Source organism: Neomonachus schauinslandi, chromosome 6 (genome assembly GCF_002201575.2).
Source record: "Neomonachus schauinslandi chromosome 6, ASM220157v2, whole genome shotgun sequence".
Lineage (NCBI taxonomy): Eukaryota > Metazoa > Chordata > Mammalia > Carnivora > Phocidae > Neomonachus > Neomonachus schauinslandi.
This window is the reverse complement of record NC_058408.1, coordinates 120,405,047-120,419,295: the sequence shown is the minus strand read 5'-3', so window position 1 is coordinate 120,419,295 and position 14,249 is coordinate 120,405,047. Positions and strand designations below refer to the sequence as shown.

The window sequence follows — 14,249 nt, the reverse complement described above, 5'->3', positions numbered from 1 at the left end:
AGGACAGCGGCCCGGGCCAGCCTGGGAGCCGAGGCGAATCGATGGGGTTCGGCGGCCCTGCGCTCCCCGACGCAGCGGGCCTCGGCCCCGGCTCTTCCAGCCACCTGGCGCGCCGGGGTCTCAGACCCGCCGCGCTCGGAGTCCGGGGGCGGGAGCCTCCCCCCTGCCGCGACGCACACACGTCGAGCCCCTCCCCCACCCCAGCTCCCTCCCCCTCCAGGGAAAGTCCCAAACCTACTTCCCGGGGCCCACCCGCCCGCCGTCCGGCGTCCCGCCCCCGCGCCCCCCGCGCCGGGACCCGGGAGACGCTGGGAGGAAAGGTGAGAGGTGTGCGTTTGTTTCACTGGAAGAATGCTTGGTCCCTCGAGGTCAGTCGTCCCACCGACGGGTTTATTTTATACACAAGTTACTCATTTAAAAAAAACACCATTTTGGTCTTTTGTTTGTTTGTTTACAGTGAACAGTTATATATACAACACATTATAAACACTGTCTGATATAAAACATAATTATCTACAGTCTACTTACATTTAATTAACCTGCTACTTCTAGTTCATCTGTGATTAATTTTAGTCCCCGACGAGTCAGTTTCTCTGCTTGAATTGGACTGTACTATTCCCTTAACACCTTGGTCATATAAGGTACTAAGTGATACTGCAAAACAAGCATTTAAGATTCTCATCAACTAGATCTCTCTGACAAAAAGAACACACACATCCCCGAGGCAGGAGCTCTGAGATCATATTGGATTTAAGGCAGCAGTATAAGAATGTAATACAGTGCTTCGGCAGCACATATACTAAAATAAGAATATAATATAAAAGTAAAGGAAGTTTCCTTTTAAAATATTCCAAGGCTGCCTGAAATGTGGGCCCCCTGAGCAAAGCATACCTCTGGATCTGGGGTGCCCTTTTGCTTTTCCATTAAGTGGGATGCAGATACAGATTAAAAAGTCATTCAAGAAGATCCTATTAAAATCTTTAGTTATAACTTAAAAATTTAACAAAAAAGTTCAAAATTACTTTTTATAAATAGAAAAAACAATTTACTTTTTTTTTTAAAAAGGGGGTGAATTTAACTAGTGAAGAGTCCCTTCATCATATAACCTACAATCAGTACATAAACCATTTAAGTCAAAATTAAGGTTTCAGTGTAAGTTTGCTGCTTAGCCAGTGCACCAAATATTTTAGGTTTCCAGAATACCAGAAAATTGATTCCCTTTCTCATGGTTTTCCAGTATGTCTATGGAGATTTTCTGTAGCAACTGTTATTCCTAAGTCCAGTTTTCTGTACATGCCAATGTCAGTGGTCATCATCCAGCATTAAAATAGCCTTTATCGCCCTCAATGTCCACTTCCTGATCAGAATCCTCTGAAATCTCTGATTCAAGGTCTTCCTGGGAGGCAGGGGAGGGTGAACATTGAGAGCTATCCAAAGCACCTTTATTCTGCTCACTGGGCAAGTCTTGCCTCTGGTCACAGGGATTGTCCAAACTTTCCAGTTCTTCTTTTTTATTGCTTTGAGGGTTCTCCTGAATGAAAGGAGTGAAAATGGAAATTGGTAGGCTTGTGAAATATGGAGACATAAGATACATGAATCAAAATGTGTTTTCATTCTCTTTCATCTGTAGAATTTTTAGTTTATCTATTGCTTTCATCAGCTATAATCTTTATTCAGAAAATACATACTTGTGCTTCTTTCTCATTTTGGAAGAAAAGAGCCGGTCATATCAAAGAAAGATTATTCTCTTGCCAGGTAAGAACAACCAGTCACAAATATAACAGTGTATTGTGTCAAATGAACACTTAGCTCCAGCCCATACTCATGGCCTCAAGATTCTTAAAAGTTTAGGGGAGGGAGAGATTAGATCACTACAGGTACACACTATCTTCATTCTTCAAGTGTTTTTAAACCTTGCCAATTAACAGGGTCTTCCAGACATTTAAAAAATATGAATGCTAAGTAGTGAATTAAGGGAAAGTTTCAAAATTATTAGATTGAATCCTTTTTCATCCATTTTCTGGAGTAAATTTATAAACTTATAAATACACATAACAACAAGTTACAAAATCACGGCAAAGGTAAAAATGCAGAACTGGAAGAATGCTGCCAACTGCAAAGGGAGACAATTAACTACAATTTACTTATAATCCAGGGGAAATATCTGGAAAATATATTCCCATATTACAAAGGAACCACTATTTTTTTTTAAGACTTTATTTATATGACAGAGAGAGAGGGAGAGAGAGCACAAGCAGGGGGAGTAGGAGAGGGAGAAGCAGGCTCTCTGCTGAGCAGGGAGCCCAATGCAGGGCCCCATCCCAGGACCCTGGGATCATGACCTGAGCCCAAGGCAGACGCTTAACGACTGAGCCACCCAGGCGCCCCAGGAACCACTATTTTAAAAATCCCTGGTAAATTGCAGTCAAGCCTTTGACCAAGAACTAAGTAAGTAAGTGAATTTTTAATTCTGTTTGTCTAAAATAGACATAAACACTACAAAGAAATATGATATATTCCTAAGGGTTTTCTTTTTTAAGCAAGACTATAGAATAATATATTCACCAGGCTTGCAACTAAGTAACAAATAGATGCACAAGGTCAGAGATTGAGAGGGAATCTACAAATTTTTAAATCATGTTAGAGTAATGAAATTATGGGAAATTTATTTTCTGTCTCAAAGTGCTCTCTGTGACACCATCTTATTTCTAATGAAAAAGTTATGATCACTAAATTTAAAAATGTACACTGCTTTCAATTTCCCCACTCCTATTACTGTTTTCAAAAATATTTTATTCTAAACTGTATATACACTGGCAAATGAACAATTCAGCAATTGTCAGATAACTTTGGAGAAGACATCCAGATTGGAACATCAAAAGCAAATCTTCAGCTTTAAGTCAATAGAGGTTTTTCAAAAACTGAATTAGCCTTTACTTTTTATCACATCTTGCGTAACAAGGTCATTGGAAAAAAGACTGTTAGTAACTTGAAGCTACTTTCCAAATAGGCTTGTATATTCTCTTACGTGTCTTATATTCATTTTAAGAGCTGGTATTAGATGGGAAATAATTTTAAACTCTTTGATATTTAATCCTTCTAAAAAAACTGTGCAAACAAGACTTAGAGGTGTTTATTTCCTTATATTTACCCTTGAGCTCTGCCTGGTTTTATTATGGCTGTGTAAATAAAAGAAACAATTTTCTCCCAAAGATAACTGCTTAAGTCATTTACTGTCAATTACTTTATCTTTCCTGCGTTAATTAGATAAACAACATATGGAGTTTATAAAACAATTAGCCCGGAGTTTTACCAGCCAGTGTGTGAAAACCCAAGCATAATTGATATAGGAACTGCATTAGGTGCTTTTAGCATTACTGCCACCTGAGCAACTCATCCTGAATTTCAGCAGGACTATTTGCCTTTTTAATCAAGGTGAAGAGGTTAAATAGTCTCTCAAATTACTTTTGCATACAACCCATAACAGGCCTCGCATTGAGATAACATGATAAAAATATTTATTTCCATAGAAACAGAACCCTGTCGATACCTGTTTCAGTCGTCTCCATTTAGCGCGTCGATTCTGAAACCAGGTTTTAACCTACAGGAAAGAGAGAAAGAAAACTTGCCACGAACCCAAGCGACCTGGGGAGTAACGGAGAAGCTGCCGGGCGGCCGTCGAGCCGGCCAGAGCTCCGGGCGGTAGACAGCGCGACGCGGCACGCCCGAGCGCACGGCTGGCGACACGTCTGTCTTCCGCCCCGCGACCCCCCGCCCCTGGAATCTGCCCCGAGCCCGCAGGCGCGCTCACCTGTCTCTCGCTGAGCTGCAGCATCTTGGCCAGACGTTTCCTCTCGGGCGGAGAGAGGTATTTCTGGGTCTCAAACTTCTTCTCCAGCTCGATGGTCTGGTCGTTGGAGAACCTCACCTGGCCGCCTTTCCTTTTATGCAGAGGCCTCTGCAAGAAAGGGCTCCAGAGCAGGGGTTTGCCTGCGGGCAGCGAGAGCGGCGGTTAGTGACAGCCCTGGAGCGGCCGGGCCCTGGGGAGTAGGGGACGCAGAAGGACACTCAACCAGACAAGTTCACATACAGCCACCCACAAGGACCCAGTACGTTCCCACCAAGACACGTGCACACCCAGGGCCACACACCTACACTGCGTATGCACACAGACCGCCCTTGTACGCTCAGACGCGCACGGACGGCCATCACAGGCACAGCTGATTTCAAACGCACAAATCTTTTGATCCCCAAAAGAACACCCACTATAAATCGAGCCTAAAATACGACACTCTTTTAACAAGTCACTCTCGAATTTATACAGAACTGTTTGCGCCTCTAGGGCCTGTCCCTTGGTGCCGCACTTTCCAAATGCCCGAGTGTGTGTCTGTTGGGGAGGAACCGGGCTGTTACCCTCCTTGGGGCGTTCCGGCCGGGCGCCGCCGGCTGGAGCCTGCTCGGGAGGCCCTCGGGGCTCGGGCGCCGACATTAGGCCGCTCGCTCGTGGAGCTTCCAATCCTGGCTCCAGGGCGCTGCGGCCTCCTCTGATTTCACACCCGGCGGCGGGGGCGGCCAGTTAAAGCTACCCCGTGGGCTATGGCAACATTTCCGTCAATGTGTTTCCTGTTGGTCTATCTCGAAAAGCCCTTTGCTTCCTCCTGCGCGGTCCCAGCAGTAACCCAAGGAAACCCAGGGCGCGCTCTGTGAAAACGTCTGCCCCAGGCCCGGCCCGGCCGAGGGTCCCGCTCCCGCCCCAGCAGGCGAACAGAGCCACGCCGAGGCCACCGCACCAAACCCTCGAAGCTGGAATCAAATATACAGTAACTTTAAAAAAAAAAAAAAAAAAGAGCTACAATATAATCCCCTATCAGATCTTAACGATGAGAAGGGAAGGTGGAGGGCTGAGCTAGAGGCCGCGTCATAAACATGAACATGTCTTTATTTCCCCCGGGGCTTCAGATGCCAGAGCCGCCAAGGGCCACCCGGAGCGCGAGTCACCGTTGGTTTATTTCTTAGGCCGAGCGCTGAGGGGACAAGCCCCGGGAATACCAACCATATGCCCTAGGTGTCCTGGCTGCCTTTCCTACTCCAAAGACCTGTCAGTCAGTCAGTCCGTCCGTCCGTCCGTCGGTCTGCAGGCCTGCCCCCAAACACTTTGAAAGCTGGCATTGTTGGGTTTTTTTCCCCCAGATTTTGCTTACGTCAGGCTTCAGACTAGTGCAAAACAGCTTCGGGGGGGGGAAAAAAAGGAAGCAACTGGTTATTTTAGCTGCCATAAAGTCACATCCCACACAGAGGAAATGAACAATATCAGAAAAACGGATCCCGGCTATCAGAAGTCGAGTGTTTCCTGAATTTGTCTGTATTGAGGATGTCGATAAAATAATCAGCAGCGTGCACTACTCCGGGGGAAGGGTCTGCTTCATGCAGCCAGGAAAACACTTAACAGCTTCTGAAACCAGATTTACTCCTATCGAGAACTCAAGATTTCCTGTATGAACGGAAAGGGTCAGGCTCTTTCACTGCACAAGCTTGTTGAACCAGGTCCAGCCTCGTAACCGCCGGGGCCCAGCACCTATCCCTGCCCAGCAGGACCGGCCCGGGGCGCCTCGGCACTCCCTTCCCCGCCCCTCCAGCTAAGGGGACCCCACCACCCCGAGCGACGCGCGCGCCCCGGGGCTGCCTTCGGCCGCCAGCCCCCGCGGCAGTGCCAGAGGTCTCGCGCGGGCCCGCGCGCCCCGACGCCTGCAAGGTGCAGGAAAACCAATCTGAGTCATGGTGCGGTCAGCCCCGGCCGCGCGCCACTGGGGCCCGCGCCTCCCGTCCCCGCGCGCGCCCGAGAGCCGCTTTTCGATCGCTTTTGCCACAACTTTCTATTGCCTCCCCCTCCGCCCCCGCCGCCTCCTGGACGCTGCCACCTGCCGGGTGGCGCCTTCCTCGCCGCCGCCGCGGCTCGGCCCCGCCATGACCCCGGCCGCCTTACCCAGGGGGTCGTGGCGGAGCAGGGCGTGCGTGTAGTCGTTCACCGTCCGCGGGAAGGGGTACAGCGGGCCCCCGAAGCCGCCGGGTCCGTAGGCGGCGGCCAGCGCGGCGGCGGAGTGGTGCGAGAAGGCGGGGTGGATCGGCGTGGGCTCGTACACCGGGGTCCGGTAGGAGGACACGAGGCTGGTGAAGGAGGAGTTGGGGGACGGCAGCGTGGGGGCGGGGGTGGGCGCGGCGGGCCCGCGGCCCAGGATGTCCTCGATGTAGAACGGCGTCGGGTGCGCCGGCTGCAGCAGCGGCGTGGGCGCATACAGCGGCACCCCCACGGCGCCCGCCGCCGCCGGCCCGGGGTGTGGGTACTGCATGGCTCCGCTGCGCTCCGGCCCCTCGGAGAGCTGGCGGCCCGCGCCGCGGCGCTACATTTATCCGCGCTCCGCGCTCCCGGCGATAGGCTCTGCCGGCCACGGGGTGGGGCCGCGCTCTCGGGCCCCTTCCTGCCGCCCGTCCCTGCGGCCAATGGCGCGGAGCCCCGGGAGCCGCCTCCCGCCCCCACCCTCGGCCCGCCCCCGCCGGCCGAGCTCCCGCCCCCCGGGACGCGCTCGCTCTCAGGCTCCTGGGACCCTGCGCCCCGGTGCCCGGCCGCCGCCGTCGCTCGGGGCTCCAGGCACCCTGGCCCGGAAAGCCCTCGAAGGAAGACCAGGGTCACGTCCGTCGTGGGGAGACACGAGGAAAGTAGCGCCTGGAACACGGACTCAAATAGTTCCAGCTCCTGCCGGGAGGCAACTCTGCCGAAACTCGGGGGGCACTGATCCAGGCCCGGGCCCAGGGTGGCAGCAGCCGGCCCCAGGCGCGGGGCAGCTAGACTGGAGCCTGGCAGGCGTAGAGGCCACCGGCAGAGCCGCGCCTTCGCAGGCCTGAGAGTAGCGCTCCCTGGAGTAACGGTGACACTGGCTGTTGCCCGGGGCGTCTCCGGAGCTCGTAGCGGGAGCGGGCCCTGGGTTCCTGGGGCAGCTCCAAAGAGAGAAATCCAGCCCTTAGCTACGTCCCAGTTGGGGTGAGGACGACTAATCTCAGGTGCTCCGGACTCGTGGCCGCTCCAGCCCATTTCATTTGTGGGCTCCCCGCACTCAGCCACTTCCGTGAGGACGCTGGCAGAAGCCGCTCCGGGAAGGAATCAGGGGAAAGCCTGGGTCTTACGGCGCCAGGTAACCGCCCCGATGGGGGTTGCTCTGTGTCCCCTATCCCCGGGTCCTGGGGGTCGCAGCTGCGCGCAGCACCGCTTTCCCGTTTTGCACGTGTTTTCTATTGAATCCGTGGCGCTACCCCCTTGTGGCCTCGGCTCTGTGCAGCTCCACTCGCCTGAGGGGCAAGGGGGCATTTTCTTGATTGACGCCCTCCTGCGGTCGTCACACCTCGCGGTGAGCAGTTTCTGCTAAGGGCCTCCATTAATCGTGGAAATACACATTTCCCAGTTTTTTCTATTGAGGTGGGTTTTTTTATTATTTACATCTTGGAACTATTTCTCCGACTAAAGCGGGGTCGCAGACGAAAGAAGAGTGGACTGGAAGCCGGCTGGCCTGAGTTCGAGTTTCACTGCGCACATTTCTGTTGAGCAACTACTGTGTGCCACCAGTGAACAAGACAGATGTAGTTCCTGTCTTCACGGAGGCAGGAAACAAATTTTAATGCTGTGTCTTATGTGTGTGCTAGGAAGGAGAAGTACATAATGATCCGAAACCTAATACCCAGGGGACGTCTCCTAGTTGGGGGAGGGGGCGTGTTAAGGAAGGGAAAGTATTCTCCAAGGAAGTGATGTTTGAAAAATGAGACATTGTCAAAGAACGTAGAGAGGGACGAGTATTCAAGGAATAGCATGTGAGTGTTGTCAATACAACTTTGGTCAAGTCATCCTCCCTGAGCTTTCTGAAACATTTGAAACTTAGCCTAAAGGCTCCTAATCTTTTGGGGGTGGAGTCGTGCATCTTTCAGAATCTGATGACAGACAAACACAGGGAGTGTAATAGGCTATCATTTGAGTTAAAAAGTTAGGAAAGCGTAAGGATATTTATCTGTGCTTTTGTTCTATTGGGTAAACTATCTCTGGAAGACGACACAAAAAACTAATAACATCGGCTGTCTATGAAGAGAGGTGGAGTTGGAGGGAAAACTTGCTGTATACTCTGTGAATATTTGGAGAATTGAACCATGTGGATGTGTGACCTATTCATAGTATAAGCAGGTCCTTGAAGAAGTGGCTGATTCTAGGTCTGGGGCAGGAAAAGTACAAGGTGAGCTCAAGGTGTCTTGTGCTAGAAACCACAGGAGAGAGACCGCCCTGATTCGTCTTCCATGGGCCAAATTTGGGGTGGTTTAAGTATCAAAAGCACATTTTGGATTATAACACATTGAATGTAACACTTCATAGTCTCACTCCATAGTGATGCTCAGAGAGAGAGGGATGGTGGATGGTAAAGCTGGAAGGATGCCTGCTAACAAATGTAAAAAACTTGATAAAATTTTAAAAATGTAATAATTCAACCATCAATTGAGGGGCGTCTGGGTGGCTCAGTCAGTTAAGTGTCAGCCTTCGGCTCAGGTCATGATCTCAGGGTCCTGGGATCAAGCCCCACGTGGGCTCTCTGCTCAGCGGGGAGCCTGCTTCTCCCTCTCACTCTCCCTCTGTACTCTCTCTCTCAAATAAATAAATAAAATCTTTAAAAAACAAAAAAAAAGAACCATCAAGTGAAACATTGTTGACGATGAGGATTTTCGAAATCTCTCATAGTAGCACACCAATTGATTAGATTCTGGATTTTTTTTTAAAAAAAGCTATAAAAGACATTTGGGCAGCTAATAGGGAAAAACTGGAAATGAATTGCAGGTTAGATGACATTAGTAAATTAATGTTCATTGTGTTACATGTGATACTGGTATTGTGGGTAAAATGTCATTCTTTTTTTTTTTATTTTTTTAAAAGTTTTTTTTTTTAAGATTTTTTATTTTATTTATTTATTTGAGACAGAGAGAATGAGAGAGAGAGAACACATGAGAGGGGGGAGGGTCAGAGGCAGAAGCAGGCTCCCCGCCGAGCAGGGAGCCCGATGCGGGACTCGATCCAGGGACTCCAGGATCATGACCTGAGCCGAAGGCAGTTGCTTAACCAACTGAGCCACCCAGGCGCCCGGTAAAATGTCATTCTTGGAAGGTGCAGACTGAAGTAGGAGTGAGGGTCTTGACATCTGCAACTTTCAAATAGTTCAACACATACACACAACATATATATATACACAAACCATTATACACAAACATACAGATAAACAAGGAGATAAAGCAAATTAGAAAATTATTCTTTGGTGAATTTAGGTGAAGAGTATACTGATGTTCATTGTACTAGTTTCAGCTTCTCTGTAGATTTGAAATTTTCCAATATAAAAACTTTGTAAAGTATGATTTTAGATATTAAAAAATGAAAGCAGTCTCATTTTTTAAGGTAAAAATTATTTGAATTTTTTGTGAAGTCTGCATACAAGCTCAGGTAGTACATTGTCCCTGGAAGCCATCCATGGAGGGCTGTTTGCAAATCATTGGTCCTTCTCTGGCCTGGTCTGATGTTGTGCCCATTCCACCAGTCATAATTCTCATCCCCTGGCCTGATGGAGAAGTCAGGCAGGTGCTGGGAGACTGTGAAAGTCTAGTGTGTTTTTCTGTGTACCAAGGACAGAGACAAGATTTGGGGACAAAGAAAGGATAGTTGCTATCTGAAGCTCAAAGGAGCCTTCAAGAGTTATGTTTGGGTCTTCAAAGATTGGGACCTCAGTGAACTAAGCAGGTGTCTGTGATTATTGTTTTCTCACAAAATGTCTCTCCCTCATATTTGTTTTTCTTCTTTTCCTGCCCCTTCGACCTAGCAAGCAATTGAGACGATCACTCCAATTCATGTAATGCCTTTACAGTAAATCACTAGCCAGCCATTATGCTCCATCTTCAAAAATAGTATGGGTTTATAGTTTATTCTGTGCATGACTCAGCCACCAGCCAAAAAAAAAACCTAAATCTACAAACCTTCCAAAAATAAATATTAAAATGCTAGGAAAATAATCACTAATATAGGAAAAGGAAGCATCATCCCTTTTTTTTGATTGGCACAGACCCTGTGATGTAGATGGAGATCTTAAAAGGCATTGATAGAACATTCCAGCTCCACTACATAATGCTCACCAGCAAATTGAAGCACTTAATTCTGGTAAGCTATATAACACCACCTCTTCTAAATCCAGTCGTCAGATCCATGTTCATTTTGTTATAGTTAAAAAAAAAATTACAACCACATTTGTGAATGTCACATTTATTGAACTACATAATTTTTAATATCACTTGTGTAGGTTTTATAGTTTATTTTATTGTTTTAAAAGTCATTTGGGGCTCTAAAAGAACTAGGTTTTTCCGAAGTTGTCCTTATAATTTTTTTTCACACAGTCAGAACTAATAAAACAAAACTGTTGTAGCTATTTAATTCAAAATCTCTTGGAGTTTCAATATTTTTTCTCTGCTGGATACTAAAACCAATAAAGCTACATGAGATTTTAATTATATTCTGAATTAAACAAGACTCTCTCCAAAAATTTGGCACCATTTATTTTAGTCACTGCTGTTATAAAAGAGACCAACCTTTGTAGGAAGAGAAGGTGGGTCTCACCTCTAATTTATCTAGTAAGAACTTTGGTAATTGTTTCGCAACTTCTTTTTTTTTTTTTTTAAGATAAGCAGTATGTTTATTAAATGCATTAGACAAACTTTACAAATAGACAAATCAAGTTATTTTCAATAATTAAATACACATAGAGGTAAAACTTCAAATTAGCTAAAGCTTGAAAGCATCAGGACACCTGGGTGGCTCAGTCAGTTAAGCATTTGCCTTGGGCTCAGGTCATGATCCCAGGTGCTGGGATCGAGCCCGGTGTCTTCAGGTTCCCTGCTCAGCTGGGAGCCTGCTTCTCCCTCTCCCTCTACCCGCCCCCCACTTGTGCTCTCTACCTCTCTCTTGTCTCTCTCTAATAAATAAATAAAATCTTTTAAAAAAAATTTTCATCACAAGAAAAAAAAATTTTTTACTATTTTGATCTACTTTATTTTATTATGTTCTGTTAATCACCATACATTACATCATTAGTTTTTGATGTAGTGTTCCATGATTCATTGTTTGCGTATAACACCCAGTGCTCCATGCAGAACGTGCCCTCCTCAATACCCACCACCAGGCTAACCCATCCCCCACCCCCTCCCCTCTAGTACCCTCAGTTTGTTTCTCAGAGTCCATTGTCTCTCCCTCCGATTTCCCCCCCCTTCATTCTTCCCCCCCCGCTTTCTTCTTCTTTTTTTTTTTTTTAACATATAATGTATTATTTGTTTCAGAGGTACAGGTCTGTGATTCATCAGTCTTACACTATTCACAGCACTCACCATAGCACATACCCTCCCCAGTGTCTATCACCCAGTCACCCCATCCCTCCCACCCCCCACCACTCCAGCAACCCTCAGTTTGTTTCCTGAGATTAAGAATTCCTCATATCAGTGAGATCATATGATACATGTCAAGAAAAAAAAATTTTTTTAAAGAAAGCATCAATGGATTTTATTATAGCAATTTGGTTCTATTTTTACTTATAGTAAAAGTTGTTATTACCTTCAAGTATTGGGATGACTAAATAATTTATTAAATCACCTATCAAATCATTGTATCACATTTAATTTAAAACTTGACAATCTAATTAATGTTTTAGGGCTTTACTAACTTGCAAAATGTTAATGTGATTAGATAGAAATGTCTCACCTGCGACATGGATGGGATCAGAGCTCTGGAACACATGGGCAATAATCGCCATGACATCGCTTCAGTGATGTCCATATTTCACATACTATAACGTACTTAGCACCGTAATGTGGGTGTACTGGTCATGGAAGTTTTGGTGAAGCTTATGCTATTTATTTGCCCAATTAAAAAACTTAAGGAACTCAGGGGCACCTGGGTGGCTCAGTCATTAAGCATCTGCCTTCAGCTCAGCTCATGATACCAGGGTCCTGGGATCGAGCCCCACATTGGGCTCCCTGCTCCGCGGGGAGCCTGCTTCTCCCTCTCCCACTCCCCCTGCTTGTGTTCCCTCTCTCGCTGTGTCTCTCTCTGTCAAATAAATAAATAAAATCTTTAAAAAAAAAAAAACTTAAGGAACTCAATAATAAAAAGAGAACCCAATTTTTTTAATGGCAAAAATCTGAATAGACATTTCTCCAAAGAAGATATACAAATGGATGGGGCCCCTGGGTGGTTCAGTCAGTTAAGCGTACAGCTCTTGGTTTCTGCTAGGGTCATGATCTCAGGGTCGTGGATTGAGCCCCCCTGTTGGGCTCCACACTCAGTGCAGCGTCTGCTTGAGAATCTCTCCCTCTCCCTCTGTCCTCCCCCCACCACTCGTGCGTGTTCTCTCTCCCTCAAATAAATAAATAAATAAATAAAATCTTCAAAAAAACCAAATGGCCAATAAGCACACAAAAAGATGTTCTATGTCACTACGTATGAGGGAAATGCAAGTCGAAAGCACCATAAGGTAGTACTTCCTACCCACTAGCATAGCTCTAATAATTTTTTTTAAATCAGGGAATAACAAATGTTGGTAAGGTTGTGGAGATTTAGAATCCTCATCCATTGCTGGTGGCACCGTAAAATGAAGCAGCTGCTCCAAAAAACAATCTGACAGTTCCTGAAAAGTTTAAACATAAAGTTACCATATAACCCCATAGCTCCACTCCTAGGTACATACCCCAAAAATGAAAATATATGTCCATCTCCCCCTCCGATTTCTTTTTTTTTTTTAACATATAAGGTATTATTTGCATCAGAGGTACAGATCTGTGATTCAACAGTCTTGCACACTTCACAGTGCTCACCATACCACATACCCTCCCCAATGTCTGTCACCCAGCTGCCCCATCCCTCCCCGCCCCCACCACTCCAGCAACCCTCAGGGGAGATGAACCATGAGAGATGATGGACTCTGAAAAACAAACTGAGGGTTCTAGAGGGGAGGGGGGAGGGAGGATGGGTTAGCCTGGTGATGGGTATTAAAGAGGGCACGTTCTGCATGGAGCACTGGGTGTCATATGCAAACAATGAATCATGGAACACTACATCAAAAACTAATGATGTGATGTATGGTGATTAACATAATAAAAAAAAGAATATGGAGGCAGAAGACATGTAGTATTTTATGTGGAATTCTATATAATTAGAAGGTATCAGTAATAAAAAAGGGACAAGTCTTTGAAATTTTGCCTAAAAAAAAAGAAAAAGAAAATATATGTCCATACAAAAACTTGTACACAAATGTTCATAGCAGATTTATAAAACCCAAAAAGTGGAAACAACCCAAATGTCCATCAACCAATGAGTGGATAAATAAAATGTGGGGCATCCTAGCAAGGGAATATTATTTGGCAATAGAAAGGAATGAAGTAGTGACTCATGCTACAACATGGATGTACATTGAAAACACATGCCCTGTTGTGCAACCTTATTAACTGTATGATATTTTTTACCAGTGTTACTGAGAAACAATTGACATACATCACTATATAAGTTTAAGGCATACAGCATGATGATTTAATATACATATATTGGGAAATGATTGCCACAGTAGGTTCAGGTAACATCCATCTTCTCATATAGATAAAATAAAAAGAAAAGAAAGAAGAAAGGAAAGAAATGTTTCTCCTTGTGACGAGAACTCTTAGGATTTACCCTGTTCACGACTTTCCCATATCATGAGCAGTGTTAGCTATGGTCATCACGTTGTACGTTGTAGCCCTAGGACTTATTTATCTTATAAGTAGGATGTTGTACCTCTTAACCATCTTCCTTCAACTCCCCACCCTCCAACCCCTACCTCTGGTAGCCACAGTTTGATCTCTTTCACTTAGAGGTGTTTTGTTTTGTTTAGATTCCACATGTAAGTGAGATTATATAGTATTTGTCTTTCCCTGTCTGACTTATTTCTCTTGGCATAATGCTTTCAAGGTCCATTCATGTTATCACAAAACTAGGATTTCCTTATTTTTTGTAGCTGAATAATTTTCCATATATTTATCCATTCATCCATTGATGGACACTTAAGTTGTTTCCATGTCTTGGCTGTCGTAAATATGCTGCTATGAACATCGTGAGGGTGCAGATATCCTTTTGAGTTGGGGTTTTTATTATCTTTGGATATGTTCCC

General features: G+C 45.9%; 1 protein-coding gene across 1 annotated transcript; it reads right to left on the bottom strand.

The window, feature by feature from the left end:
* Positions 1–367: 367 nt before the first annotated feature.
* HHEX (hematopoietically expressed homeobox) lies at positions 368–6,360 on the bottom strand. Its single transcript, XM_021699897.1, has 4 exons — positions 5,984–6,360; positions 3,812–3,990; positions 3,551–3,601; positions 368–1,531 (listed from the first exon to the last, which is right to left on the bottom strand). The coding sequence occupies exons 1-4, from the start codon at positions 6,345–6,347 to the stop codon at positions 1,313–1,315; spliced, it is 813 nt and encodes a 270-aa protein (XP_021555572.1). The 5' UTR covers positions 6,348–6,360; the 3' UTR covers positions 368–1,312.
* Positions 6,361–14,249: the final 7,889 nt, after the last annotated feature.

Coding starts and splice junctions, on each gene's coding strand:
- HHEX (XM_021699897.1), bottom strand. CDS start 6,347: ATGCAGTACCCACACCCCGGGCCGGCGGCGGCGGGCGCCGTGGGGGTG. Junction 3,602..3,811: donor TGCAGCTCAGCGAGAGACAG/GTGAGCGCGCCT, acceptor TCTTTCCTGTAG/GTTAAAACCTGGTTTCAGAA. Junction 1,532..3,550: donor AATGGAGACGACTGAAACAG/GTATCGACAGGG, acceptor CCTTTCATTCAG/GAGAACCCTCAAAGCAATAA.